The sequence below is a fragment of the Corvus cornix genome, chromosome 2 (genome assembly GCF_000738735.6).
Source record: "Corvus cornix cornix isolate S_Up_H32 chromosome 2, ASM73873v5, whole genome shotgun sequence".
Taxonomy (NCBI): domain Eukaryota; kingdom Metazoa; phylum Chordata; class Aves; order Passeriformes; family Corvidae; genus Corvus; species Corvus cornix.
The window spans coordinates 154,190,562-154,218,543 of record NC_046333.1 but is presented as its reverse complement, the minus strand read 5'-3'; the positions used below and the strand labels follow the sequence as shown (position 1 = coordinate 154,218,543).

The window sequence follows — 27,982 nt, the reverse complement described above, 5'->3', positions numbered from 1 at the left end:
CCAAGAGCTGGACATCGATCCTGCTCCTGGCTGCGCCAATCCCGCCGCTGCTCGCACATGGCGTGGCCGAGCCGGATACCAGGAAAACAGTTCCCTGTTTGGATCTAACCACTTAGCACTCTTTTGTAATTAACCTGCCGGCTTCAGCCCCTGCATCCCAAAGGAGGAGATGACCTTGGCCCTGTGGTGCACCCCACTGCAGCCAATGTGCCAGAGGAGGACATCGCGGGCTCCTCGGCACTGGACGGCCAGACACACCACGCCAGCCCTGAAGCTGCTGCCTGGACCCCTTCCACGCGCTCTCAGTGCAGCGAGAAGGGGGCTCTGCACCCCAGCCCCCGAGCTGCCCCATCTCCCTGCCTTGGCCTCCCGGCACGTCCCCACCACCACGCCGTGGAGCCGGTGCCCCGACCGTAAGTGCTGCGCTGGCGCTGCCCGGTGCTTCTGCGCCATGCGGGGGGACCTGCCTCCTCTCACTGCTTCGCCCGTCAAGGGGCTTCGCTGCGTGCCTGCCTCCGCCAGCCCACCCGCTCACCTGTCCTCTGGGACGCACCTGCCGCGGTCGGCCGGTCTGTGTGTCTGTCTCTCCGTGTATCTGGGAAGTGCTTCTGCTTGAGGTTGATTTCCTCACACTCATGTGGCTCCATGACCCATTGGCAGGTGTCTGCCAGAGCCCGTGCCCCAGCCTGGGTCTGCACAGCTCCTGCACCCAGAAACCCCCGGCCGTGGGGGTTTTCCTGACCCTAACAAAGGGTATGGGGGCCACAGGACCCCTGCAGCACAGGGTGGGCCATGGGATGCTGTAGCAGCCTGGCACACGCTCTTGTTAGAAATAGGCGGATTTCTGTAAAACCAGCCTCCTTTTCCTTCTTTGCGGTAATTCCATCCCCCTGGCTTCCCCCGTGTGCCGGAGCTAATGCGCTCTCTCTCTGGCAGACATCTTTTTCCAGTCCCAACAAAGACCTCCCAGTGCCGCTGGGCGAGCTCCTGAGCTGGGTCTCTGACATCAGCAGGTCGTGGATGGGCTCGAGGGGAGCCCCGGAGGCGGCAGCTGCTCGGCCGTGCTCACCAGCACAGGTAACGCTGACCTCCCCGCTCCGTCCCGGTCCCACAGCACTGCGCGGCACTGACGGCCGGGCTTGGTGGCTTCATCTCATGGATTGTTCTTCCTGTCTCATCCCATCTTTTCTGTTCGCTTTGTTGTAGTGTGGCTGGATGTCCATACCACCTCCCCTCATCGCCGCCATGGAGCCCGTCCCCCGCCCTGAGGCCGGTGGGACTGCACCTGAGGACACAGGGACGTCCTCCCTCACCCTTTGCACTTGCCAGAGTCCCCAGCCAGAGACTGGGGCCACAGTGCCCAAGCAGCCAATGGCTCAAGAAGCATCCACAGGGTCACCTGGCCCCCACCTGCCCCACACACTCCCTCCTCCCCGGGTATGGCCTCCTGGTGTGGTGTCGGGCTCACTGCGGATCTCCAAAACATCTCCTCCTTCCCACCTGCTCTCATCTGCCGCCTGTAAATCCAGTCATGTTACCCTCTGCCTCTGGTGTCATTATTGCTCTCATTACCCCGTTTGGCTTTGCATGAGATGCCACTGCGCGCGGCTCCAGGGCAGTCCCCACTCCTGGGGCCCTCCACACCCTGACCATCGCTCATCGGGACAGTGGGGGTCCATCAGTTACCCAAACACGTCTCTTTTTTGGGGCAAAACACTAAACTTGTACATACTGCGAAGTGTCTGTAAAAGGAGCAGTGTGGACCCAGGGCTCCCCTGCAAGGGCAGTAAAGGAGAATCCTCTGAAACCAGCTGGCAGCTCTGCGTGGTCTGTTCGCCCCTTGGCCTTGCCACCGTGGCTGTGGGCTCCCATTGCCTCCTGTGGGCTGCGTGTGCTGCTGCAGGTCGTGATGAAGCATGTCGGGGTGCCAAGGGTCTGACCAACTCCTGGTGCAGGTGCTGGGCCTGGGTGTACCCATGGTGCTGCCAGGCACAGAGCAGGGCCATGGGGGTGTCCCCGGAGCTGCCCCGTGCTGGTGGCACAGCCGACACTGCCAGGAGGTCAATGTGGGTGTAGCACTGGGCCAGTGGACCCCTGGTTCTGGGGAGTGGGTGCTGCTGTTGTTGTGGGGGCTTCTGAGCATCCCTCACATGAGGAGAAACCTGTCCCTCCATCAGTGGGGCTCTGGACTGGGCAGGGACACTGTCCTCCATTGTGCTGTTCCCGTGTTGCCACTACCTGCCACTGCTGGTCTGGGGCTGTGCCTACTGGTGTCGTAGCCTCTGCTGGTGTGGGCTGTGCTGTGGGCACTCCCTTTCTGGGCAGTGAGGGGCTGTTGTGGGTGGATGGCAGCGGGGGGGTTCAGGATGTGATGGCCTGGCAACTGCTGGTAGGGCAGCAGCATTCAGAAGGGAAAGCCCTGGCAGACCTGGAGACGTCAGTGCAGCCACTGGCACAGGTGGCTCAAGGGGTCTGTCCAGCCCAGTGAGACAGGTGCCACTGTGCTGCCCAGGCTGGGGCTGTCTGAGCAGAAGGGTCATCCCGCAGCAGTGCCGGGAGCCCCAGGCACTGTGCCAGGAGTGCCAGAGCTGTCAGGACCTTGCAGGACCCCTGCAATGTCCAGGGACTGGTGGGGTCTCAACTGTGCCGGGACCAGCCAAGCATGTCAGCAGCCCCGGGTGGGGAGGCCGGGCTGGCCGGGACAGATGGCGGTGGCTGGGTAGGACGTTAATTGCATTGTCCATCAGCAATTAACCGCAGCATCCGTCTGTCCCCACCAGCAGTGGGACGTGGCCGTTAGGCGCAGCCGGGCCAGGGGGACTCAGGGGGGTCGCAGGCTGCTGCAACCACTGGGAGGCTCAGGAGAGGTCCCAGGACAGCAAGACACTCCCCCAGGTGACATGAGCTTCTTGGGACCCTGCCCCACCTCACTGGCCCCCAGATATTTCCTTGTATCCGCCAGATGTTCCCTGCTCCCCCACATATTCCTTGCTTACCCCCCGACTTCCTGACTCCTTCCCCAGGGCCAGTAACCTCTCCCAAAGCTCATGAGACCACCAAAAGCCCTCTGACCCATGGCCCAGTCTCATGTCATGGGCTAGAAGCCCTTCATTCCCCCCCCAACACTGATGGGGTCCAACTCTGTTTCCTGGTGCGAGACCCCCCTGCTCCCAGTCCCAGCCATGGGACTCACATCCATGTGCCAGGGGGGACCCTATTCCCTGCACCCCTTCAACCCTGTGCCCCTGGCATGGGGACCCTCCCTGGTGTGCCTGAGGCAGTGGGATCCCTCCCGCAGTGGCTGGCAAAGGGGCGCAGGAGCGTGCAGAGAGGGGAAGCCCTGAGACCTAGGCTGCTGCTCCTGGGGTGAGCCAGCCTCTTCCCCCATGCAGCGCAGTGTCCCTCGTCCACGGACATTCTCCATCATCTCGTGTTGCTCCGTGTCACCGTCCCCCCCCCCACTGATACCCCCCTGTCCCTCCCAAAGCCCCCTCAGCACTGTGTGCTGCGAGTGATGGAGCCAAACTCGCCATGATGGAGAACTCCAGGATATTCCCCTGCATTTTAATGCCCAGCATGTCATCATCCCCTGCTGCTTGGAGCTAACCCTCCCTGCCCCCCCGAGTTAAACCAACCCTCAGCATTGCGGTGGCACGTGAGGCACCGAGTGCCTCCCCGGCCGTGGTGCCAAGCACCCTGGAGAGGTCCCGAGCACCCTGGAGGGGTCCCTCGCTCCCCGCCCGGCGCACCCCAGCATTTACCGACCGCCCTTCAGGGCGTGAGTGGCAGCACCGCCCCGTCCTGGCTGTGGTCCGTCGCGTGGGACCCGTGGCCGCTCTCCCAAGCGTGGCCGCGGCCGCCGGCTCGGCCCTGCTGGCACAGAGCAGCTGCCAGCTCCCTGTGCCCACCGCCCCAGGCGCTGCTGGCTCGGCCCCCGCCGCTCCGGGAACGCTCTGTACAGCTTCTCCACAAAGACGGACCGGCCTCTCCCACGCCTCCCCCTCGCTGGGGAGCTGAACCTCCTCATGGGCAGGGACCCCGAGACCCCCCCCCGGCCGTGCCGCTGAGGCTCGGAGCCCGGGTGCACCGGCCAAGGACGGCTGTGCCTCGCGTAAAGCGCTGCCGTCTCTGTGCCCCGTCGGTCTGTGCCGAGGCCGGTGTTTGCTGGGCGGGTGAATCCCCCGTCCACGGCGCGGGGTCCGGGGCTGCGAGCGGGGGTGGTGCTGCCCCACGGCTGCAGCCGCCACGTCCTGCCGGGTACCGGGCAGCCCCCAGACCTCAGGGCCAGGCCGATGCACTGCGGATGGCGGTGGTGCCGTGTGGGCAGCGCGGTGCGGGGACCTCCCTTCCTCGGCGGCACAGCGGAGCTGCTGTCAGGCTGCTTCAGAGCTGTTTGCTCCGGCTGTCGCGTTCCCGGGCGTAGGGGCAGCCCGCGGTGTCTGCTGCCTGGGCCGGCGCTGGGGGTTGCTCTGGACCGACCCCCGCCATGTGCCGGGGCAGGCGGCGGCTGCGGGACCCTCACAGGCGTGTGCCGCACTCAGCGCGTCCTAGCACCCATTTGGGGTTCGCTGCTCCTCGTGGTCTCGTGTCTCTTGGCACGTCCCGGCTGGAGCAGCCGGTGCAGCCGCGCTGGCACCATGTCTGGGACCGGCTGTCAGCGATCGTCGGAGCTCCATCCCCAGCCCCAACCCCACCAGCCCAGGCTGAGTTTGAGCTGGAAGAGCGTTTCCCAGTGCAGATGCTGTTATCGTCTGCCCACCTGCGGTAGCATCCTCCACCTCCCCGGTTCCCCGTGCCCAACCTCTGGCAGCAAGGCTGACATTGTAACACCGCAGACATGCCCTGGGATGAGGGCTCACTGTGGGGCACACAGGGCCAGGGACCACCGGCATGAGGCAGGAGGGCTGTGGGACCACGTGTGACTGCACTGGAGCTGCCATGACCCCATGAGCTTTGGTGGCCCCAGCTGTGCCATCCTGCTCCCTTCTCTGGACACTGACCTGGCCCTGGCCAGGAGGAAGCAAGGCGCTGCTGGTTGCTCATCCAGCTGGTGTGTGGCACTGATGCCAGTGCTGGGGCAGGTGGCCACGCTGTGGGTGTGTGGGTTGGTGGGGCCCTGCTGATGGCATCGTGACAGCAGGGTCTGCCATGAGCACATGTCCCCAGAGTGTCTCCGACGGGACTGAGCCCTGCTGGCACTCCAACCATGAGAAACTGCCATGAGGCACCAGCACCCAGCACCTGCCTGATGCCTCTTCCCCTCATCCAGGGAATTCACTGCTGCTCCTGGTGGGGTTCCTGACCAGACCCTGGCTGTGGTTCCTTCTGCAGCAGACATATCCCAGGCACTCCCAGCCCCCTTGTGCTGCAGCTCCTGCTCAGCTGCCTTATGTCACCTTCTCCGGGTCCACCGATGGCAGCAGCGCTGCATCACTCCTGCACCATGTGGGTTTTATCTCCAATTTATCCAGCCCACATTCTCCGGCTGTTTCCCCTGGTACAATATCTTGGAGATGTGGCTGTGTCCTTGTTCAGGTCTTGGGCTCATCACCATCTTTGGGGTTGTGCCCCTTTTCCCTCACAGGATCCACAGTGATGTCTCCCCCTCCTTGTGCTCAGTGACCAGTTACTTACAGGGCTCCTGGGCTGTAGGAGCAGCATCATCCTCAGCCTTTGGGTGCAGGCTTGGTGTGACCCCTTCTGCCAGTCCTGCTCTACATCGGGGCATGAAGCAACTGCTGCCTGTTCATGCCCCGCGTCTGTGCCTGTGCCAGGGCATTGATGGTTTGTAGATCTTGGTGTTTGCCCGGCATCTCCTCCCACGTGTTGTGACAGAGTGGCTGCACTTGCAGCATCGGAGTCAGGTCTGAGACACCACTGCTATGTGACAGTGCAGTGGGTTTTCCATGGGTCAGTTTGTTGGTGGTCATTTTTTACTGGGGGTCAGTTTGCCATGGCTTGGTCTGAGTTCAGCCAGGGGCTGGACCATGGCTCTGCAGTGCACAGAGCAGGTGTAGGGATACCAGGGACCAGATGTACTCCGAGAGGCAGCAGGGTGAGATGTGGGAGTGATCCCGGCTGAAAAAGGGTTGGGAAATTGGGGTGTACCACAGGAATGCAGAAGAGCTGGAGCCAAGCCCAAACCCGCACGTACTGGTGAGGGCTGGACCACGGGACAGACGTTGGGGATCCCAGCCAGGGGAGCTCTGTCCCAGCTGGTGGGGACGGGCTCTCCCTGGGAGGACACAGCGACACTCCAAACCTCCACACTGGTATGCCAGGGGCAAGTTTGTGGAGCCTTGTGCCCCGCCCCTCTGCCAGGACCTGGTGTTCTGTTCCCACCGTCCCTCTGCTCTACTTGCAGATGCACCGCGCTGCGGGAGACGCCGGGCTCACCGGAGAGAGTGTGGAGGGGTCGCCATGGGACAGGGAGGAGATGGAGAGGTACGGGCACCGCTGGGCACTGCCAGACGTGCCGTGTCGGGGGCTGCGGGTGTGCCTGGGCGTTTGCACCCTGATGGGGGAGCTGGTGAACCCCACACAGCTCAGGAGCCTGGGCCAGCGCTGGCATGGGGAGGGCGTGGGTTGGCTGTGCTGGGGCGAGCGGGGTGGGAGTGAGCACCGCCGTGAGCGCTGGTGCGGCTGTGACGCGCTTGGTGCAGGTGGGCAGCAAGGCTGCAGCTCAAGGCGGTGCTGGCAGCGGGGACAGTGGCCACGTTCCCCACACACAGCCTGGTGTGTCTCTGCTCTCTCCCCAGCACCTGTCTGCGGTCAGAGCAGAGACTAGAGGTGCAGGAACAGCTGCTTGCCCTGCGGCACTGGCTGGACGCCGTAGAGAAGCGGCTACTGGCGCTGCCGGAGCCTGGCACGGCCCTGCAGGTAACGTCTGGCCCTGGGTTATGACTGGGCCATGCAGAGCCGGGCACGACCAGCCCATGTCTGCACTGAGGCTGGTGAGGTCTTGGTGCCCGAAGGGAGTAAGGCAAGCTGGCTGGGAGTCCCTTCGGCACAGCCCTGCAACCATCCGGTGTCAGGTCTCCTGTCTCCGGCTCCTGCTCCCCAGCCCAACAGTGCTGCTGGCTCGGAGCCCCACGGCCCTGACGGTACTCGTGGTATCACTGCCTTGGAGCCCTGCTGACCACAGGGCCACCACCTGCACCAAGTTCAGCCGCAGCTCATGGCACCGCTGCCTGGGCACGGGGCAAGTGGCCAAACACCGGGGGTGTGGGCTGTGTGAGAGGTGTGCGGCTGTGCATGGGATGTACAGCCGGGCACAAGGGGTGTGCCCTCGTCCGGGCACGACGGGTGTGTGCCCACGCACCGGCTGTGCCGCCGTGTGCTGCCGTGCCCCCTGCCCAGGCGCGGAGCCGCAGCGGGAGCAGTGCAGTGGGGGCTGCCGGCAGCCCCTCCTCGCCGCCCCAGCGCAGCCCCTCGCCGGCTCCTTTTGTTCGAGGCCTGGCCGGCACACGGGCTCCCTCGGCACACATGACGGCACAAACTGAAAGGGCCATTCATTCCGGCCCCGGCGCAGACAAAGCCGAGGCCGCACAGAAACCCACCCGGCTCCCGGGATCTGAGGCTGTGGATTCCAGCCGACCGCTCCCGCCCGGTGCCCCGCGCCGAGCTCCCCTGCCCGGGGCGCCCGTGCCACCCCGAGCCTGGTACCTGGGGCTGCGGAGCGTGCCGGGCGAGCTGCCGGCGGGCGCGTGGGACGGAGGTGGCGAGTGGCTCTGCAGAAAGAGCTGGATCCTCACCCCCTGCCCAGCTTCTGCCTGGCAGGTCCCGGCTGGGCTCTGTGGGGTGCTGTGGGGTGCCTGGAGTACCATGGGGCTCAGACCCATGCTGGGTGCCAAGCACCTCGGTGCCAGCAGTGGAAGGCTCCAGAGCCGTGTGGGGAGGATGATGCAGAGATGCTGCAGGACGGTGTGGAGCCACCGAGGCCCTGGCAGATGCTAATTCCCGGCAGCGTCTCTGGCAGCAGACAAAGCCCCCGGCCCCGCCGCCCGCCGCTCCCAGGAGACCCCAGGGAGCCCCATCCATCAGCGTGGCCGACGCGCCTGCAGCGGCCCCCCGGCTCCCGGGGCCCAGCAAGGGGCACCCACGCGGCTCTGTGGGGCAGGACCCCCGTCATGGGGGGCTCTCACTGGCTGGGAGGCCGCAGTGCTGGAGCTGAGTCAGGGCAGGATGGGGATGGGGCTCACACCACGGGCACACAGTCGGAGGTGCCCCCTGGTCCCACCAGCACCCAGGGTGGCAGCGAGGGGGTTCTGGAGACCCAGGCCTGCAGCACCCTGGCTCTCAGGGTGGGCTTCACGATAGCATCTTGGTAGCCCGGCCTGCCCCCCCAGCCCAGCCCAGCCCAGCCCTCCTCCACTGAGCCCCCCAGGCTCCTGGCTGAGAGGCCCTACACCCAAAGAGCCCCAGGGAATGGGGCCAAGCCCTTCAGTGACTACAGCATCCACTGCCTGGGGGCCAGAGCCAGGGTGGGGGGTGCAACCCTAGAGCTGGAGGGACTGTGTCGCTGTGGGGCCGTGACTCCGTGGGGCTGTGCTGTCCTGGGGCTCATTGTGAGGCAGCACAGCCTGGGCTGGTGCCGGTGCAGGTGTTGGTGCAGGAGCAGTTGCTGGTGTCGGTGCAGGTGCCGGTGTCAGTGTGGGTGCTGGGGCAGGAGCAGGTGCCGGTGAGAGTGCAGTGCCAGTGCCAGAACAGGTGCTGGTGCCGGTGTCAGTTCTGGTGTCGGTGTTAGTGCTGGCGCCGGTAGCGGTGCTGGTGCTGGTGCCAGTGGCAGTGCGGGGTGCGGGCAGTCGCCCCCGCGGGCGGCGCGGGGCGGGCGGTGGGCCGGCGCCGCCCCTCCCCCGCGGGATGGCTGCGGGGCCCCGGGGGTTTCCCCGGTAACGGCGGCGATCGGCGCCCGGAGGGTTAACGGGGGCGGCGGTGTGTCCGGGGTCAGACCAGCCCCGCCGAGCCGGGCCGGTGCCGGTGCGAGGGTCTCCGCCCGGTGCCCCCCGCGCTCCCCCCGAGCCGCGGGCGCGGCGCACAAAGGCGGCGGAGCCGGGCGGCGGTAACGGGGACCGAGTCTCCCCCCGCTGCCTCCGCCCCGCTCCCCTGCACAGCCCGGGCCCCCCCGGAACGGTAACGGCGGCGGCGGCACCCCCGGCCCGGCCCCATGGACGCCCGAAGTCGCCGAGGGGTGAGTGCGGGGCGGGGGCTCCGCGCGGGTCTGGGACTGCGGTGTGCGCGGAGCCGGGCGGGGTCCGTGTCCCGCAGCCCCCCGGGGCGCGGTGCGGGGTCTCCCCAGGTCATCCTGCGCCGTGGCCCACCCACCCGTGCAGCCCCGCGGGACCCTGACACGCGGGGCGGTGCGATGGGGTGGGAGTGCGGTGCCCCGCGGGGCTGCACCCACAGAGGTGCGTGTGTCGGGACCCTGCTGTGGGTGTGCGTGCGGTGACCGTGGGCGAGGTCGTGCCCGTGGCGTGTTCCGCGGCGTGTTGGGCCGCGCGTGGGGGCTCAGGGTACGGTACCCACGCCAGGGGCGCGGCCGCGGTGGGTGCGTGTGGGTGCACGTGCGCTCCCCACGCGTGTGCGGGGCTGCTACAGGTGTGTTTCATGTCGTGGATGATGCAGGCGTGGGGGGTCCTGTCGCTGCCCCCCCGAGCAGGGGTGTGTGAGCGTGGGTTCTGCCTGTCGGGGGGTGCGTGCACACGAGTGGGAGCGTGTGTGTGGGGTGTGTGTGTGTTTGCACACGTGTGCATGTGATGTGTGTGTGTGTATACACGCGTGTGTGTGTTTGCACACGTGTGTTTGTGTGTACACACGTGCACAGGGGCGTGTGCCCAGGGCCGTGCCGGAGGGGTGAGGCCGGGGGCCAGGGGTAGCAGCGCTGCGGCTGCGGCGGGGGGGCTGCCGGGGGAGGGTCCTGCCGGGTCACGCCGGGGATTTATGGCTGCGGCAGGGCTTGCAGGCTGGGGAGGCCACCTGCCCGTCCCCTGCCCGCCCCCCGGTTGGTGCCCCCGCCGCCCCCCACCACCCTCAGCCCCCGTCCCCCCCGGGCAGATGCTCCTCTCTCCCGGCTCCGCCGTCCTTGTTAATCCAAAGGCACAAGGCGATGCCGGGCGGGAGCATCTGCCTCTCCCCAGTGCCTGGCGCTGCCGCCGCCGCCGCTGCTGCGTCTTCTGCCGAGACGTCTAGGAGAGGCACTCTGGGCACTGCCGGGGGGTCCCTTGGGGTCCTCTCCCTCCGCCAGTGTCCCATCTCCCTGTCCCCGTGCCCTGGTTCTTGGCAGCCCTTTGCTGGGGGGCCAGGACCTCCAACACCGGAGCGGGAGGTCAGGCAGCCCCGGCAGCACAGTGGAGTGAGGGGGCTGACCCGAGTGCAGGCCGGCGTCTGGGGGCCCCGCGGTGGCCCCGGTAACGCGCATCCCCTGGATCGTTGCAGGCCGGGATTTGAGGCGGGGGCCCGGCGCCCGCGCCATGGGGAACTCGGTGAGTCGGCCCAGCTGCCTGGGCGAGAAGAGCCGGCGGCCGGAGGAGCTCCTGCGGGAGCCCGGGCTGGACGCGGGGCAGCCATCCGCCGGAGGCGACTCGGAGGCTTGGCCGGGGCTGTTGGAGAAGGCGCCGGTGCCGGTGGAGAACGGCTGGAGCCCGGTGCCCGGTGCCGTTCGGAGCCGGCCAGGCAGCCCCGTGCTGCGGCGCAGCCAGTCCGAGGTGGCGGTGCAGAACGGGGGTGCAGCTGGAGTTGCGGTGAGGGGGCAGGTGGGGGGCGCAGCCTGGACCCCCCCGCGGGCCAGCGTTCCCCGCAGCACCTGGTCCTGGAAACCTGTCACCACCCGGGAGGTGACAGAGGTGACGGAGGTGACTGAGACCATCGTGACGGAGATCGTGGAGGTGACTGAGTACCCGGCGGGTGAGAAGGGTGGCGAGCCCGTGGTCACCCGGACGGTCACCGTGCTGACGGAGTGCGTGGGGGAGCTCACTGCTGCTGGCTGCGCCGGACACACGGATGCCACTGAGGTGACTGACAGACAGCGACCCTTGCTGGGAGGACACTGTGCCAAACCCTGTGCCACAGGACTGCCCTCCGGCGTGGTTTTCTCTACAGCGAGTCTTGACCTTCCTGTCCCTTGGCCAGGGCTCATGTCGAGTCACTGTCTGTGCCCTGGTGGGGGCTGGGCCAGTGGCACCCCTCGTGCTGGGCACCCAGCCTGGCACTGTAGGACAGGGAGCTCCCTTCCCTCAGCTTCGGCTGGCGGGGGCCATGGGTCTGGAGGGATCCAAACGGCACAGGGTGTGCAGCCCCGGCTTTGGGGAGCCCTGTGAAGGATGCCAGGGAGGACCCCATGGGCTGGGCAGGGTCCCACTGTCTCCGGTGTCACCTCGGGGACAGGGCATGGTGTGGGGGCTGCTGCCCAGCCCCATGGCTGCCCTCCACCTGCCCCATGGCTCAGCCACCTCTCCCCACAGGTGTCCTCACGGTCTGTCCCTGTCCCAGAGGAGGCAGCGGACCGGGGCCAGGAGACGCTGGAGCGGCTGCTGGCCTGGGTGGCTGATATGGAGGAGTTGGTGAGCAACCAGAAGCCGCCATCGGCGGAGGCGAAGGTGGTGAAGGCGCAGCTGGAGGAGCAGAAGGTCAGCAGGGCCGGCCGGCGTGTCCTGCCCACGCACACCCTGGCTGGGGATTAGGAGGCTGGGGGCCAAGTGGCCGCCCAGGGTTGTGCCGAGGTGGCAGGGGTGCACAGGAGTCCCCAGCACAGCGCCGTGTCCCCCGTCCCTGCAGCTCCTGAAGCGGCTGCTGGAGGAGAGGAGGCCGCGCGTGGAGCTCGTTCTGCAGGACAGACTGATGGCACAGGGCTCTGGCACGGCAGCGCCCGAGGGCAATGCCGGCCTCTTCAGCCTCGGGGAAAGATGGGACAAGCTGATGCAGGAGGCCGAAGCCAGGTGGGTCAGGGGCCAGGCCTCATCACCGGGCTGGCAGCTGTGGCCCACTGGCACAGGCTCTGCCCGCTGGTGTCCCCCACACGGAGTCTCTGTGACACCCTGATGTCCCTGTGCGCTGCCCCACTGGCACTGGGGCCACCATGACAGAGGGACCGTCCCCATCGCATCCTGTGCCGCTGCTGCACAGGAGCAGCAGGTCCAGGGCTCTGTGGATGGTCTGGCACGCAGCCCTTCCCACAGGTCCCTCTGTGGGGACACTGGCCCTGCTGGGCAGCACTGGGCATGGGGACCCCAGTGTGGGGGAGAGGGGGCTTTTCTGGCTGGGACCTCAGTCTCGGGGACTGCCACTGCCCGGCTCACCCAGCCCTCCTGGCGCAGGTATGGCTGCCTGGAGCGGATCCTGCCAGCGGCTCAGGGCTTCCAGGAGGCTGTAGACTCTTTCCAGGAGTGGCTCAGTGCCACAGAGCGGCAGCTGGCCCAGCTCTGGCGTGCTGACGGCTGCGTTGGCCGTGTGCAAGATGCCCACCAGCAGACCCAGGTGGGCACAAGGTGGGCGTGGGGTGGGCACAGGGTGGACACGAGCACCTGTGTCATCACTGGTCACTGCTACAGGCCCTCTGTGAGGAGATCCGCGGGCGGCTGGGAGAGCTGGATGGCGCCCTGGAGAGCGGGCAGCGGGTCCTGGAGATGGTGACAGGCAAGTGGCAATGGCCAGGAGTGGTGGCCACAGGGTCAGGACCATGGGACTTGGGATGGGATGAGCACAGACAGCAGCAGCCCAGGCCAGCAAGGGGACCCCCAGGCACTGGGGGTCCTTGGGGCATGCTGCTCCCCACCGGGAGCTGTGGCATGGTGTGAGCGGGCAGACAGCATCCAATGGGATGCAGAGGGGCCAGGGCAGAGCCTGCAGGTCAGGGCCGTGGTGGGATAGGGTTCAGTGGTGGTGAGATGCAGCCAGGGAGGTGGATCTTGCTGGCAGTGGGATGAGAGACCAGAGCTGGGTCTGGGAGCAGCAGGAGGCGGGGTAGGAGAGGAGAAAGGTCAGGGCAGAGTGATCATCACGGGCTTGGAAGCTGTTGGTGTGGCCAGTTCCATGTCCAGGGATGCCAGTGCGGTGGCACTGATGCTGGTGTCACACTGCCACAGGGGAGGAGGCCCAGCTGACACAGGAGAAGATGGAGTCACTGAGGATGCGGTACCTCATTGTGGGCCAGAGCAGTGCTGATACTGCGCACCGGCTGGGGCAGACCCTGGAAGCCTCATCTCGCCTGGGCACGGCCCCTGAGGACCTGGCACTATGGCTGAGCCGCATGGAGAAGGAGCTGGGCGAGCAGGAGAGCCAGCAGGATGGCCAAGAGCCCTCAGTCACTGCCAGTGACAGGGAGAAGGTGTGGGACACTGGGCTCCCTGAAGCCCTCACCATTCCCACCATTGCTGTCTGCAAGGGGAGTCTGGGTGGGACGCGGTGGGTCATGGCACAGTCCCGGGGGACTGGGATGCGCTGGGTGTCCGTGTCCCAAAGCAGCTGCCCTGGTACGTGCACACCCTTCCAGCTGACGTCTGTCCCTCCACTGCAGTTTGAGCAGGTCCTGGAGTCCCAGCTCACCCGTGTGGCTGGGCTGGGCGAGCGACTGGAGGAGATTGGCCGTGTGCAGCTGGATGCTGAGGCTCTCTGCTCGCAGCTCTCCGAGCAGAAGGTGGGTCTGCAGCAGTGTCCAGGGGTCCCGGGGACACTGACTTGGCATCCCCATCCTGCTGGGTCCTGCCAGGACCTGGCACCCACCTGCGGTTCCATTCCAGCTGCTCTCCGCCGAGATTCTGCACTGCCGGGGCCTTGTTGAGCGTCTCCTGGGGTTCTCGGAGCCGCTGCTACGCTGCTGCCCTGAGCCCCTGCAGCAGCGCCTTCAGGTGAGCTGGGAGGGTGTCGGGGGGACACTGCCAGCACCCAGGGATGGCTGTGCCCTGTGTCCCCGGCCACCCGATGACTCCCTGTCTCTGCAGCCGTCGGTGCAGGTGCTGCGGGAGAGCACAGAGCAGCTCTCCCTGCGCAGCGGTGCCTGTGCCGTGCAGCTGGAGCACGCCCAGTCCCTGCTCACCCAGTTCTCCGAGGCCCTCGAGGAGCTGCTGCCCTGGCTGGAGGAGACGCAGGCCCTGGGGGTGCAGCTCTCCCCCAATGCCATCAGCTACGAGGCCTTCAAGGAGCAGCAGGCGCTGCTGCAGGTGCGGGCAGGGCAGGGGCCAAAGGGACTCGCTCGGCCGCCCCGCGGGTTGGGAGTGGAGAGGTGACGGGATGGGGGTGGCATCGCCATGGGGACCACGGGGCTGGGGCACCACACGAGCAGGACTCCTCTGGGAGCAGCGCACATCCCTGTGGGGCGTATCCCATGAGGCACATCCCACCCCAATGCACCCCCACGGCTCTTCCTCGCTGCCAGAGCCTGCGGGAGGCCATTGCCGAGCACCGGCCGCTGGTGGGGAAGCTGCAGCGCGTGTCAGCGCAGCTGGTGGAGCTGAGCCCAGAGCAGGGAGCCCCGTTCCAGCGGCGCTGGCAGGAGGTGGAGGAGCAGTACGGCCACATCCGCGAACGCGTGCGCCAGGCAGCGGCTCTGCTGGAGGATGCCCTGCCGCGGTACAGCCAGGTACGGGGCTGGCACTGCGATGGGGTGCGTCCCCAGGGGCCTATCCTCGAGTGACCGGGCTGGTCCCCAGCTGTCGGAGCGCATGGATCTGCTGCTGGAGTGCCTGGAGCGGCTGCAGAGCCGGCTGCAGAGCCAGCCGCCTGTCCGCGGCGACGCAGCCCACTTGAGGGAGCAGATCCGGGAGAACAGCCTGGCCTTGGGCGAGCTGGAGAAGCTTGGGGTGGCCCTGGAGGGTGTCCGTGCACAGGGCGAGGAGCTGCTGGCCACCATGCAGGCGGTCAGCTCCGACGCTGCGGCCAGAGGTACCAGGACGGAGGGGTGGGCACGGCTCCGCTGGCAGGCGATCTGTGTCCGTGCCAGGGCTGTGTGTGGGTGCTGGGTCCCTCGCAGCACCCTGATCCCTGACCCGTGGTGCCCCGCAGGGATCCAGGAGCGCACGGCACAGCTGCTGTCGCAGTGGGGCTGCCTGCGCGGCCGCTGCCAGGAGCAGGAGCGGTGGCTTCGGGAGCTGCTGGCACTGGCCGAGCGCTTCTGGCATGGCCTGTCTGAGCTGGCCGTGGCGCTCAGTGACACCCAGCAGCTGGTGCTGGGGCTGGAGGAGGCTGGTGGCGAGCCTGAGGCCATCCGCACGCGGCTGCGCACCATGCAGGTGTGGCTGGGCAGGGGCTTGGTGGGCAGTGCCACGGCACAGGCGGCCCCCTGGTGTGGGCAGTGCCCTGGGCAGCCCCAGTGTGGGCAGCCCTGAGCCCCATGCCCTGCACAGGCACTGCGGGAGGAGATCGATGCGCTGCAGGGTGAGCTGGACACGCTGGGCAGCCTGGGCGTGGAGCTGATGGCCTCCTGTGGGGACCCTGACAAGCCCGATGTCACCAAGAGCCTGGATGATGTGAGTGTCCTTGGGGCTGGGCTCAGGCAGGGACAGGGTCCTGGGCTGTGTGGATGCTGCTTGTGGGGGTGGCATGTCCCCTGACCCCCATCAGTGCCACTGACCCCTGCACCCCAGACCCTGCTCAGTGCCACTGACCCCCACAGAACTCCACTGATCATGTGCCCAGGCAGTCCCGTGATGTCTCTGATCCCCATGCCTGCATGCCCGTGCAGTGCCACCCCTGTGCCCTGGCATCCCCCATGGCATTAGTGACTCCCACACCCTGTACCCCCGGCGCACTGCTGACCCCCTGTGCCCTGTCCACCCTGACCCCCACATCCTGTCCCCCTGTGGGCTGGCCCTGCTGTGACATCACTGACCCCCGTGCCCGGCCGCAGCTCTACTCCTCCTGGCACAGCCTGAGCCGGGTGTGGACGGAGCGGAACGGGCGCCTTGAGGAGCAGCTCCAGGCCGCCCTCAGCTACCAGGACACGATGCAGGTGGGTACGGGGGCCCTCAGGCAGATCCCCCATGGATGGGTCTGCGTCACCTTCCTGTCTCCACTCAGGGGTGTGAGGGGCCATGGGGCCACCATGGGGCCACCATTGGACCCCCCAACACCACCCCCCTGTCTTCCCTATCCCCAGCGGCTGCTGGAATGGCTGGACGCAGCCGAGCTGCGCATCGCCGAGGAGTTCCTGGTCGGCGGGGACCTGGACATGGTGCAGCAGCAGCTGGCGGAGCTCAAGGTGCTTTGATGCGCCACACCGGACCATGCTGTGCCACGCCATGCCCCGATCCCCAGAGCAGGCGGAGGCAGGGAGGGTAGAGGGTGCTCTCAGCAGAGGTGGGATGGAGGGATGGTGGGTTGGACAGTGCTGGTGCCCCAGTGCTGAGCGCTGAGGAGCCAAGTCCTGCCTGGGGTGGCCAAGCCCTGTCCCCCACAAGCCCCACAGGAGCAGCTCAGGGCCCAGGTGCCTGTGCTGTGCCATGTGGTGCCATGGGGACAGGCAGACCCTGTCCCGGTGCGTGGGACCAGGTCACCAACCAGTGCCACCCCCCAGGAGTTCAAGCGGGAGCTGTACCAGTGCAAGGTGGATGTGGAGAGCCTGCGGCACCAGGGGGGCACGGGGCAGGGAGATGCCCCGGTCACGCTCAGTGACTTCCGCCAGCGCTGGGACCACCTGGAGGAGGAGATCGTCAGCCGACAGGTGGGGAGGGGGCACGGGGGGCACAGGGCAGGGCTGGGAGGACACACGGGGTGCCATGAATGTGCTGGGTGGGTGGGAGTGTCCTGGGGGTACTGGGTGTGTGGTGCTGGGTCACCATGGGGAGCTGCAAGTGGGCACTGGGTGGGTGCTGGGTGGGCAGATGGGGCCGTGTAGGCACTGGGTGGGTGCTGGGTGGGCAAATGGGGCCGTGTGGGCACTGGGTGGGTGCTGGGTGCTCTGGGCCCGGGCTGCCGTTGCTTCCCCCGACGTCGCAGCTCCCTCCCGACAGCATCAGCTGGAGGCAGCGCTGCTGGGGCTGGGGCAGTTCCAGCACCAGCTGGCGGAGCTGCTGCAGTGGCTGAGCCGCACCGGGGAGCAGCTGCGCGGCCCCGCACCCCTGCGCCCCGACCTGCAGAGCTGCGAGATCGAGCTGGCCAAGCACAAGGTGAGGCTATGCCGTGGCCCGGGGGACACGCGGCCACAGCCACGGTCGCACTGCCGGGTTGTGTGTCCTTGGGGTCCTGGCTGTGGTGGCACCCCCAGGGTGGGTGTCCTGGCCACAGGGCGCTGCCCGGCCCCTCCTCGGGTGCTGCGGCAGCAGGGCTGGGTAGGCAGCAACGCGAGGACGCGTCCCCTCCCGCGGTGACACCATGGAAGGAATGAGCTGTCTCCGCGCCGGCCCCGTGCCACAGCCCCTTGCCCGGGCACGCTCGTGATGTGCCTGACGCAGGCGAGGCCGCAAGGGCCGGGCTGTCCCCGCGCCGGGGGGGCCGTGCAAGGGCTGCCTGTCCCGGCCAAGCCCGGCCACGAACCGGCAAATCTTGTGTCTCGGCCCTGCCCCGCACCCTGCTGAGATCAAGAGCCCTGACACCAGCTTGGGGGCACCCACGGGTGCCATCCTTGCCCGATGTGGCACCCTCAGTCCTCAGTGCTGTGGTGGCAGCGATGCTTTGGGCAGCAGAGGTGTCTCGGGGTGAGGGGCTTTGCATGGTGCAGATAGAGGAACGTGGGGGGTGGGTGCCCCTGCCCCGGTCCCAGCCGTGACCCTGCCACCCCATCCCCAGGTGCTGCGGACCGACGTGATGTCCCACGCCCGCACGGTGCAGTCGGTGACTGAGGCCGGGCAGGGGCTGCTGCTGTCCAGCCTGGGGGATAGCGTGGAGGGGCTGCAGCGCAGCCTCCAGCAGCTGGGACAGCACTGGGACCTGGTGCGCAGCGAGACCGAGAGCCGGCAGCTGGAGCTGGAGAACAACCTCAGCCAGGTACGGCCGCGGGACTGCGGCGCTGCCAGGCGGCGGCCACGGCGCTGACCCCCCATCGCCCGCAGGTGCAGGACATCACGCTGGAAATCACGGAGCTGCTGCAGTGGCTGGAGCAGGTGGAGCTGCAGCTCTTCTGCTCCAAGCCGGCCTGGGGCCACCCGGATGCCACCAAAGAAAAGCTCAATGCACACTTGGTGAGAACCAGCGCCAGACTGGGTCCTGCTGCAGGGCCGGCCCCTGGGGTCTGTTGATCTCTTGGGGGAAGGTGTGCCCCAGATCCACCCCTCTCCACACTGCTGGGCCGGGATCCTTCTCTGCTGCCTCTTCTCCCCAACCACGCAGACCCTGGTACCCCTCCCTCAGCTGCTCCGTGAGACAGAGCAGGAGCCATCCTTGTCCTTGTCCCTTACCCTGAACCTGTCCCCATCCACATCCCTGTCTCCATCCCCTCTCCCTGTCCACTGTGGCTGTCTCTGTTGTCCCCATCCCTGTCCCCTGTCTACTTTACCCCTGTCTACTTTGACCCCTCCACATCCCCATCCCTGTCCCCTTTCTCATCCCCATCCTTGTTCCCATCCCCATCTCTGTACCTGTCATCCTCCCCGCCCCATCCCTATCCCCATCCCGATCCCTGTCCCCTTCCTCATCCTGCTCGCTGTCCCCATCCTGACCCGCTGTCCCGGCAGGAGCTGTGCCGGGAGCTGGAGGCGCGGGCGGTCACGTACCGGGGGCTGCGGGAGCGGCTGCAGCGGCTGCTGGACTCGTGCCGCGCCGGCCGGCCCTGCAGCACCGAGCACAGCCTGCGGCTCCTGGAGCAGAAGTGGGAGAGCGTCCAGGCCGAGGCCCAGGAGAGGAAGGTGTGCGGGGTGAGGGGCTGTGACCCCCGGGGGGCTCACCCTGACCAGCCCCGCTCAGGGGCGGCGGGTGCCCGCCTCCACTAGTCCCTGCCCTTGCCCGCAGGAGCGCCTGGCCGAGGGGCTGACGGTCACCACCGAGTTCCACGGCTCTGCGCAGGAGCTGCTGCGCTGGGTGGCCCACGCCGAGGAGCTGCTGGGGTCCCCCGCGCCCCCCAGCTTCGTCCTCGACACCGTCACCGCTCAGATCCAGGAGCACAAGGCAAGAGCGGGCAGGGCCGGCGCGGTGCCCTCAGGGCCAGTTCATGGGGCTGGGGTCTGCCCCGGGGGTCCTGCGTGGCCCCTGCAGGGATCTTCCCCGGGCTGCAAGCGGCACGTCTGTCCCCACAGCAGGAGAGTGAGTGGGCTCGGTGCCCCATCCCAGCATGGGCTGTGCCTGGTGCTCTGTGTCTTGTTCTGGCACGGGCTGTGTGCGGGGGCTCCTCACCTGCCCCAGGACCACCCACACTCAGCTGCCCCCTCCCCGTAGGCCCTGGTGAAGGAGGCAAATGCCCACGGGGAGAAGCTGGGCAGCCTGGAGGCCGTGGCCGCTCGCCTGAAGGATTTCAGCCGGAAGCAGGACGGGGCCGTCATCCAGAACCTGGTGCTGGCGGCGAGGGAGCGCCTGGGCAAGGTCCTGCAGCGGGCAGCCGAGCGGGGGGCGGCGCTGGAGGAGGCCCGAAAACGCAGCAAGCAGGTACCGGGACCCAGCCCAGCCACATCACGGGCTGGGGAGGGGGCTCTGCCCCTTGGTTTGCTTTGGACACGGGCCTGGAGGGACAGCACAAGGGGGAATGGCTTCCCACGGACAGAGGGCAGGGTTAGATGGGATATTGGGAAGAAATTCTTGCCTGTGAGGGTGGTTTCCCAGAGAAGCTGTGTCTGCCCCATCCTCGGATGTGTCCAAGACCAAGTTGGATGGGGCTTGGAGCAACCTGGTCTAGGGGAAGGTGTCCCTGCCTGTGGCAGGGGGGTGGAACTGGATGGGCTTTAAGGTCCTTTCAACCCAAGCCATCCCGGGACTGTTGATTCCATGACATGGGTCCTGCCGGGAGCTGTGCCAGGAAGGAACCACGTGGCTCCAGTGTTGTCACTGTGCTGTTCATGGTGTGCCCCATGGTGGTGCCCAGGCCGTGCCACTCCTTTGAGTGGCTCCATGGCTCCTGTCTGGGTCAGCCCAGATCCGCTTTGCCCCTGTGTCCCCCCCTCAGCCCCCACAGCCCTCTCCTCCACTGCAGTTCAGCGAGTCCCGGCGGCTGCTCCTGGACTGGATGGACGAGGTGGAGCAGAGCCTGGAGGTACCGCAGGATGCTGCCACCAGCCAGGAGGAGATCAAGTGCCAGCTGGCTGACCACAAGGTGAGGGCTGCCCCACTCCCTGGCATGGGGGGTCCCGGGAGGGTGGGGTGCACAGAGCTGGACTTCTGGGGGCTGCAGAGGGGGATCCCCGGCTGCCAGGGGGGTTGAACAACCCCCCAGGGCCATCCTGCAGAGTTGGGAGACCTGGGGTAGGGGAGCGCTGGGCCAAGGGATGTTGGCACCCCAACAGTCCCAGAGGTCTTGGGGGAGGAGCTGGGGGACCCAACACCCACCTGTGGGGTGCGTGGGGCCCCTGCAGGCATTCCAGAAGGTGCTGCGGGCAAAGCGTCCGGTGTACGAGGCGACGCTGCGGAGCGGGCGGGCGCTGCGGGAGGGGGCCCGGCTCCCCCAGGACCTGCAGCCGCTGGAGGAGCTGCTGGGGGAGCTGAAGGAGCGCTGGGATGCACTGTGCAGCCACGCTGCAGAGAGGTGGGAATGGGGCGAGGGGGAGTGGGATGGGATGAGAATGAGATGCAGGTGGGATTGGAATGGGTTGGAATGGGGATGGGATCGGGAAGGGGTGGAATGGGAATAGGGATGGAAATGGTATGGGATGGTACTGTCTGTTCTCCACTCGCTGCGTGGGTCCCAGGCAGGCACATGGAACTGCCTTTCCTCCCCGAGCATCCTGGTCCCTGCTACGGGACCCCATTCCCAGCATTGCTGGACTCTGCCCTTGGGGTGCAATTGGGCCCCATCTGTGTCCATAACAGCGCTACCAGGACCTGTCCCTGGCCATAACGGCACTGCCAGGACCTGTCCCTGGCCATAATGGTGGCCAGGGGGTTACCCCCAGCACCTGGGTGCTGCAGCATCTCCCGTGCCCCCCTGTGGGGTGGCTCCATGGGGTTACCCCCAGCACCTGGGTGCTGCAGCATCTCCCGTGCCCCCCTCGCAGGCAGCACAAGCTGGAGGAGAACCTGCTCTTCTCGGGCAAGTTCACGGACGCACTGCAGGCCCTCATGGACTGGCTGTACCGCGCCGAGCCACAGCTCAGCGAGGATGTGCCCGTCGGAGGGGACCGGGACCTGGTCGGGGACCTCATGGACAAGCACAAGGTGGGTGGCCCGAGGCCTGGGGGGGCCCCGCCCAGTATGGGCCCCCAGGAAGCCCCAGGCTGTGCCCACCCTCCATCTGGGACAGCACCAGAGCCAGGCACAGGATGGGGCATTGACCACTGGAGTGACCCCTGCTTGACCCCAGCTTGTGCCCTTCACCCTGGGCCCCACATACCCCAGTGCTGGGAAGGGTTTGAGGTGCAGGGGAGCCCTGCGCGGTAGCGGGTCCAGGTGGGACCCCATCCCACCCTCCTGCCCTCCCTGCCAGGTGTTCCAGAAGGAGCTGGGCAAACGTGCCAGCTGCATCAAGACGCTGAAGCGCTCGGTGCGGGACCTGACGCGCGGCAGCAGCAGCGTGGACTCGCAGTGGCTGCAGCGGCAGGTGGAGGAGCTCAGCACTCGCTGGGACCTGGTTTGCAAACTCTCCCTCTCCAAGCAAGCCCGGCTGGAGGCTGCACTGCGGCAGGTGAGGGCTTTGGGGTCCGGATTTGGAGTCGGGATTTGGGGAATTGGGGGGGCAGCAGGGGAACCCCCAGGTTGGGATCTGCAGCCGGTGCCCCCATGGGGGAAGGCTGAGATGGCTGTGGGGGTGTGGGGTGTCCGGGTGGTGGGTGGCTGCGTTTCCAGGGTGCTCCATGGGGTGCCCAGGCTTGGTGGGTGGCTGTGCACTGGAGGGGTGCTCTGGGCTACCTGGGTGGTGTGGGTGCCTTTTGGGGTTCTCCGTGGGGTGCCTGGGCTCGGTGTGTGGGGTTCTGTGATGCAAGGTGCCGTGGCCAGGTGCCAGGCTGGTTGCTGTGAGTGCCTGTTGCAGGTGCGAACGTGTGCAGGGCGCCTGGGGCAGGTGGCTGGGTGGTACAGGGAGGTACTGAAGGGTCAGAGGAAATCGTGTCCAGGTGTAGAGCTGGGTGCGGGGCATCCCCTCGATCCCACAGTGGGGTTGGAGAGAGGCTGGCAGCAGCTCTCCCTTGGCACAGCATGCTGCCAGTGCCTGTGCCAGGGGCTTGTCCATCCAGCAGCGCAGGGCTCAGGGCCTGGCCAGGAGATTCAGGGGCCTGGGGGCTGAGGGGCCGGGACCGGGGTCTGCAAGGTGGGTGCTGAGCAGGTCCCCGCTGTCGTGGCAGGCGGAGGAGTTCCACACCCTGGTGCACTCCTTCCTGGGGCGCCTGACTGAGTCAGAGAAGACCCTCAAGTACGGAGTCTTCCCCGAGGAGGAGGCGGCTGTGCAGGAGTGCCAGACCCAGCTGCAGGTGGGTGCCAGCCCCCCGCCCCCAGTCCCCGCCTCAGGTTGGCTCCAGCTTTGCCCCAGGACACCCAACACTGGGGTCAGCTGGCCCCAGCCAGCCCCTGCTGGGCTGTGGGATCCCCACAGCAAGACACGGGATGTTGGGTGCCACCACAGAGACATGTGCGATGTTGAGTCCCACCACACCAAGAGCACGGGGTTTGGGGCTCCAAATGCCCTGAGGTGGGGAGATTTGGGCACCCCCACCCCAATCCACCCATCCCTCTGGCGCAGGGGGGTGCGGTGGTGTCTGGAGGGCTGAGCCCTGGCAGTACCATGGTCCATGTCCCCCCAGGAGCTGATGCAGTCCTTGCAGTGCCAGCAGCTGGAGCTGGAGTGCATCACCTCGCTGGGGGAGGAGATCCTCACCACCTGCCATCCCGATTCCATCATCACCATCAAATCCTGGGTCACGGTCGCCAAGAGCCGCTTCCAGGAGGTGAGACAGGTGCCCTGCTCCCATCCCTGCCTGGGGGAGCAGAGTGGCACCCACACCTGGGGCAGGCACAGCCCCACACCTCTCCCACTGCCCCACACCTCTCCCACCACCAGGGACTGCCTGGGGCAGCCCCCCCAACCAGTGCATTGCGGGGAGCTGTGGGTGCTCGGCCCCAAAGGGTCTTGGCCTTGCCAGTGCCCCCCCATGCTCCCCCATCCTGTGGCCTCACAGGGGGCCACCTGGGGCCTCCACAGCCCCCCTTGGGCGGTGGTGGCTCATTCCTGTGCAATGGCAGCCACCACGCAGCTGAGGCAGGGAAACCTGGGAGCAGTGTCCCAGGGACCCTCACCCCAGACCCTGCTCCCACAGGGGCCCAGGGCCTTCCTGGGTTTTGTGGGTTTGCAGGTAAGAGACTCCTGGCACTCCTGGGACCGGTCTGGCAGGTTCAGCCGATCCCACACAAAGCCCTTATTGAGCAGAGACCTGCAGGATCTGCTCTGGATCTGACCTGGGGCTGCCCCCCTCACTCCACTCACCCCAAAACAGGAGGGCAGCTGGCATGTCCACACAGCACACACCTGGGGACCCTTGGCACATGGGGGTCAGCACCCCCAGCCCTTCCTCAGCTGCCCAACAGGAGCCTGGTCCTGCCCCGTGTCCCTGCCCCGTGTCCCTGCCCCGTGTCCCTGCCCCGTGTCCCTGCCCCGCGTCCCTGCCCCATGTCCCTGCCCTACGTTTACTACAGCTGCTGGCCGGGGGTCCATGTGCCTGCCCCATAGTCATGGTGGGCTGTGGAGCCCCCACGTCTCTGCCCCATGGTCACTAGGGCAGCTGGTGTGGTTCCATGAGCCTGTCCCATGGCCATGGTGGCCGTGGCTCCCGGTGCCGACTTGTTCCCCTCAAAGCAATGGCCCTGTGGCATCTGCTCCAGATGGGAGCCCTTGGGGTCCGCAGTGGGGTGCCCCCCATGCCCCACTGGCCCTGGCTGCCCTGCAGGTGCTGAGCTGGGCGCAGCAGCAGGGCGAGCGGCTGCGGGCACAGGCGGCCGTGCTGGCGGCTGAGCGGGAGGAGACGGAGCAGCTCCTGGACTGGATCACGGCTGCCGAGGAGGCGCTGGGGCTGCGGGACCAGGAGCCGCTGCCAGAGGAGGCCGAGCAGCTGGAGGAGCTCAGTGCCCAGCACGTGGTGAGGGACTGCAAACCCGGCACTCCCTGGGGACCCTGTCACCCCCCTCACACACCCCATCCAGCCCTGGGCGAGCACCTGACCTGACTGAGGGCTTTGGGGAGCACCGGGCTGGGGTCGTGGGTGGTGCTTGCACGGCAGCAGCTTTTGTGTTGCGCTGCCCATCACGTCCGTACCACACGCTGCTGGTTAGGGAGGGTCCTGGGAGGGGGACAGCGGGGCCCCAGGGCCGTGGAGTGCTCAGCACCAGCGCTCCATGGCAGGTGTTCATGGAGGAGCTGAACCGCAAGCAGCCAGACGTGGAGAAGGTCACCAAGAGCTGCAAGAGGAAGCTGGCGGTGGATCTGGGCCCCCCGGCAACCCGCCGACTGGCCACACGTAAGGACCCCCATCATCATCCCCCACACACCCCGGACCCTCAGCCGCCCCCTCACGCCCCTCTCCCCAGGTCGCCGCAGTGGTGGGAAGGCACAGGGCACGGCGGCGGTGCCGCTCGGGGGGCTGGAGCCCCAGACACCCCTCATGGCCCAGCTCCTGCACCGCTGGCAGCAGCTCTGGCTGCTGGCCCTGGACCGGCAGTACCGGCTGGAGACGGCCCTGCAGCACCTGCGGGAGGTAGGGGCACCCCAGGGGTCCCACTGCCCCGGGGGTCTTCTGCCCATGGGACCCCCTGGCCCCAGGTCAGATGCAGATGGGGTCAGCAGTCCCAGGCCCTGTCCCTGCAGCTGGGGGTCCCAGCGCACCCCATGGGTGCACCTTGACATCCCTGAGTGGCTGCTGGAGCCCAGGGTCCCCCGTACACCCCCGAGTCGGGGTCCTGGGCAGAGACATCCCCCTTGCAGCCTTGGCAGGGCCAGGGCTGGGAGCAGCCGGGCTGCACAGCTGGGCCTGAATGTGGGGTGCAGCGTGGTCACTCCGGCTGACGCGGGGTGGATGAGGGGGTCCCGCTGTTGTGTTAATCCCCATGTGTGCCCCTCCAAGCTGGAGGAGTTCGCACACTTTGACTTCGGGGTCTGGAGGAAGCGCTACATGCAGTGGATCAGCCAGATGAAGTCCCGTGTCCTGGACGTTTTCCGCGGCATCGACAGGGACCAGGACGGGCGCATCAGCCAGCGGGAATTCATCGAGAGTGTCCTTGCCTCCAGTGGGTGCCGGGGGGACTGGAGGAGGCTGAGGGGGCTGGCACTGGGGGGCTGAGGGTCCCCGTCCCCCCACAGAGTTCCCCACCAACGTCCTGGAGATGAATGCCGTGGCCAGCATCTTCGACATGAACGGCGACGGCTTCATCGACTACTATGAGTTCGTCAGTGCTCTGCACCCCAACCGTGACCCGCTGCGCCGCTCTGCCGACGCTGATCAGATCCAGGACGAGGTGTGGGGGGGACAGCGGGGGGGGCTGGAAGGGTGGGGGCCCTGCCTGGGTCTGAGCTGAGCGTGCCCCCACAGGTGAACAGGCAAGTGGCCCAGTGCAACTGTGCCAAGCGCTTCCAGGTGGAGCAGATCAGCGCCAACAGGTACCGGGTAAGTGCCGACCCGTGGCACTGCCGCAGGCACCAGCCCTTGGTCCCCAGCGCGGGGTTCCGGCTTGCTCTGACGCCTGTGCACAGCCTGCCCCGTGCCGGGTCCTGCAGGGGCAGGGAGGTGGCACATCCCCATGCCCGAGGAGCCCTGGCTCCTGTGGGAGGGCAGTGCCAGCGGGGCTGGAGGGCCCGCAGGGATGGGCAGGTCTGGGTGCTGGCACCTGCTCCGGCACCCCTTCCCAATGCCCAGCCCTGCCCAAACCCCTGGCCCCCACCGTGCCCCAACGTCCCTCTCCCCGCAGTTCGGGGAGTCGCAGCAGCTGCGGATGGTGCGGATCCTGCGCAGCACCCTCATGGTGCGGGTGGGTGGGGGCTGGATTGCCCTGGACGAGTTCCTGGTGAAGAATGACCCCTGCAGAGGTGGGTGTGGGGGTCCCACACCGGGCACTGGTGCGGGGGGTCCCCGTGCCTGGTGTGGTGCCTGCGGGCCATGCGGGTCAGCGGGGGCCGGGGGGGCACAGCTTACCGCGCTCCCCAGGGTCTCGCACTGCTGGGACCCCATCACTGCCACCTCGCTGCCTCCCTTGTTCCCAGTGAAGGGAAGGACCAACCTGAAGATCAACGAGAAGTACCTGTCCTCAGACGTCTTCGGAGCCGCCGCCGCCACCAGGTGTGCGGGGAACCAGTCGGCCGCCTCCTCCAAAGTGCTGTCCCCGAGCCGCTCCAACTCCAGCCTCAGCCTCTACAGCAGCGCCTCGGCTCCCAGCAGCCCCCTGGCCAGGAAGGTAAAGGCCGTGGAGCCCCCCCTGAAGTCACGACCCCCCCCCCCCAACCCGCCTGCCACGGGCACTGACGCTCACCCTTCCCAGTCGGTGCTGCGGAGGACGCGCTCCGGGGACCGGTGTCCGCGCTCCCGGGGCTCGGGGCTGCCCGACGGAGCCGAGCTGCACTTCAGTGCGGCTGAGGAGAGCCTGGCTGTGGCACCCCCAGGTGAGTGCCGGGCCGCTCCGAGGTTCCTGCCGCCCCGTAGCGCTGAAGGCACAGGGGAGCCGGGGTCGGTGTGTGGTGTGGGGTGGCGCAGCGGGGCTGTCCCCCGGTCCCTCGGAGCGCTGGAGCCGGGTGCAGGAGAGCTCCCCGCTCCAGCGCCGCCCCCGTGCCCTCGCAGAGCCGCCCGAAGGGTCCCCTCCGGAGCGCTGCAGCCCCTGCCGCTGACCCCTGCGCCCGCCCTGCGCCCAGCACCCTCGGCCGGCCCCTCTCAGGACCCTCCTCCCCGAGGCTGGAGGACGGCGAAGCCGCGGCCGTGCCCCCCGCGGGTCTCCGGCCCGGCGCTGCGGCCCCCCGAGCGGGGCTGAGCTGTCTGTCCGTCACCGATCCCGCCGGGGCCAAGTCCGGCGGATATGCAAGTATCTCCCGACACACACCAAGCCCCCGGGCTCTGGTCTCCCGCCCCACAGCTCCACCGGGCAGCGCGGGGGGGTCTGAGCCCCGGTGCCCCGCTCCCAGTGCCCGGGGCTGTGGGACCAGCCAGGCACCCCCGCGCTGGGCCCTGTCCTTCTCCGTGCCGTCAGCTCAGGGTGGCTGCGGTACCCCCGGCGTTTGGCGTTGCTGACGGGGGTCCCCATCCTGCCTCCCATGCCCCGGCGGGAGGTGGCCAGGCTCGGTACCCGGGCACCGGGACCCCTGGCTGGGTGCCGAGCCCCGTTTCTGGTGCTAACCCTCACCCCTCGGCCTTCGGCGTGCGCGCACGGGCCCCCGGCTCTGGCCGCCCCTGCCCCGGCGGGGCGGGGGCTGCCACGGGTGGGGGTCCCTCGCGCCTGCCCTCCCGTCCTGCCAGCGGCACCGGCGGGCAGCGGGACCCCCGCCCTGCTGACGCATGCTCGTGCCACCGTGCCACCCCGCTAACCGGACAGCAGTAGAGCTGAATGTAACCCCGGCCGGGCCCACCCGCCGCCACAATAAACTGTAGTGAGGTTCCTTTTTCTATGAGCACCCAGACGGAGTCTGTCCGTCCGTCTGTCTGCTCGGGGAGGGGCTCCACTCCATCCGTCTGTCTGCTTGCCCCTCTGCTGAGGCAGGGGTCCGTCAGTCTGTCTGTGTGCTCGGGGCGGGAGGCTGCACTCTGTCTGGCTTGTGTGCTCACCCCACTCTCGGGGCTGCGGTCTGTCGGTCTGTCTCTGTGCTCAGGGCCAGGGGCTGCAGTCTGTCGGTCTGTCCATCCCCTCACCGTGCTGTCAGGACAGGGGGTGCTGAGTCTGGGCAGCGCAGGCGGTGTCACATCGCCAAAGCAGCTGCATAGCAGCGCGGTGGCACTCGGTGGCTGGGCACGGCCGGGTG

The 27,982-nt window shown here is 67.7% G+C and overlaps 1 protein-coding gene across 5 annotated transcripts; it reads left to right on the top strand.

The window, feature by feature from the left end:
- Nucleotides 1-31: 31 nt before the first annotated feature.
- LOC120409673 (microtubule-actin cross-linking factor 1, isoforms 1/2/3/5-like) lies at nucleotides 32-27,643 on the top strand. 5 transcript variants are annotated; one of them, XM_039548848.1, is made up of 41 exons: nucleotides 32-656; nucleotides 937-1,077; nucleotides 6,365-6,444; nucleotides 6,759-6,879; nucleotides 11,460-11,624; nucleotides 11,773-11,933; nucleotides 12,312-12,471; nucleotides 12,546-12,630; nucleotides 13,080-13,321; nucleotides 13,511-13,630; nucleotides 13,734-13,841; nucleotides 13,935-14,153; nucleotides 14,369-14,572; nucleotides 14,643-14,874; nucleotides 14,995-15,221; nucleotides 15,336-15,458; nucleotides 15,839-15,940; nucleotides 16,088-16,189; nucleotides 16,505-16,651; nucleotides 16,941-17,096; nucleotides 17,716-17,913; nucleotides 17,979-18,107; nucleotides 18,600-18,770; nucleotides 18,874-19,029; nucleotides 19,297-19,503; nucleotides 20,045-20,164; nucleotides 20,424-20,593; nucleotides 21,063-21,222; nucleotides 21,491-21,688; nucleotides 22,344-22,469; nucleotides 22,800-22,943; nucleotides 23,940-24,128; nucleotides 24,392-24,506; nucleotides 24,577-24,743; nucleotides 25,110-25,272; nucleotides 25,346-25,500; nucleotides 25,575-25,649; nucleotides 25,951-26,068; nucleotides 26,243-26,433; nucleotides 26,518-26,638; nucleotides 26,814-27,643. In XM_039548848.1, the coding sequence occupies exons 1-41, from the start codon at nucleotides 636-638 to the stop codon at nucleotides 26,858-26,860; spliced, it is 6,036 nt and encodes a 2,011-aa protein (XP_039404782.1). In that variant the 5' UTR covers nucleotides 32-635; the 3' UTR covers nucleotides 26,861-27,643. The 5 variants fall into 5 exon arrangements, with proteins under 5 accessions (XP_039404782.1, XP_039404779.1, XP_039404781.1 ...); XM_039548845.1 differs by adding an exon at nucleotides 10,435-11,009 and having other exon boundaries at nucleotides 32-1,077; XM_039548846.1 differs by lacking the exons at nucleotides 32-656; nucleotides 937-1,077 and adding exons at nucleotides 5,959-6,272; nucleotides 10,435-11,009.
- Nucleotides 27,644-27,982: the final 339 nt, after the last annotated feature.

Coding starts and splice junctions, on each gene's coding strand:
- LOC120409673 (XM_039548845.1), top strand. CDS start 6,421: ATGGGACAGGGAGGAGATGGAGAG. Junction 13,842..13,934: donor CCCTGCAGCAGCGCCTTCAG/GTGAGCTGGGAG, acceptor CTGTCTCTGCAG/CCGTCGGTGCAGGTGCTGCG. Junction 20,165..20,423: donor GCCAGCTGGCTGACCACAAG/GTGAGGGCTGCC, acceptor GGGCCCCTGCAG/GCATTCCAGAAGGTGCTGCG.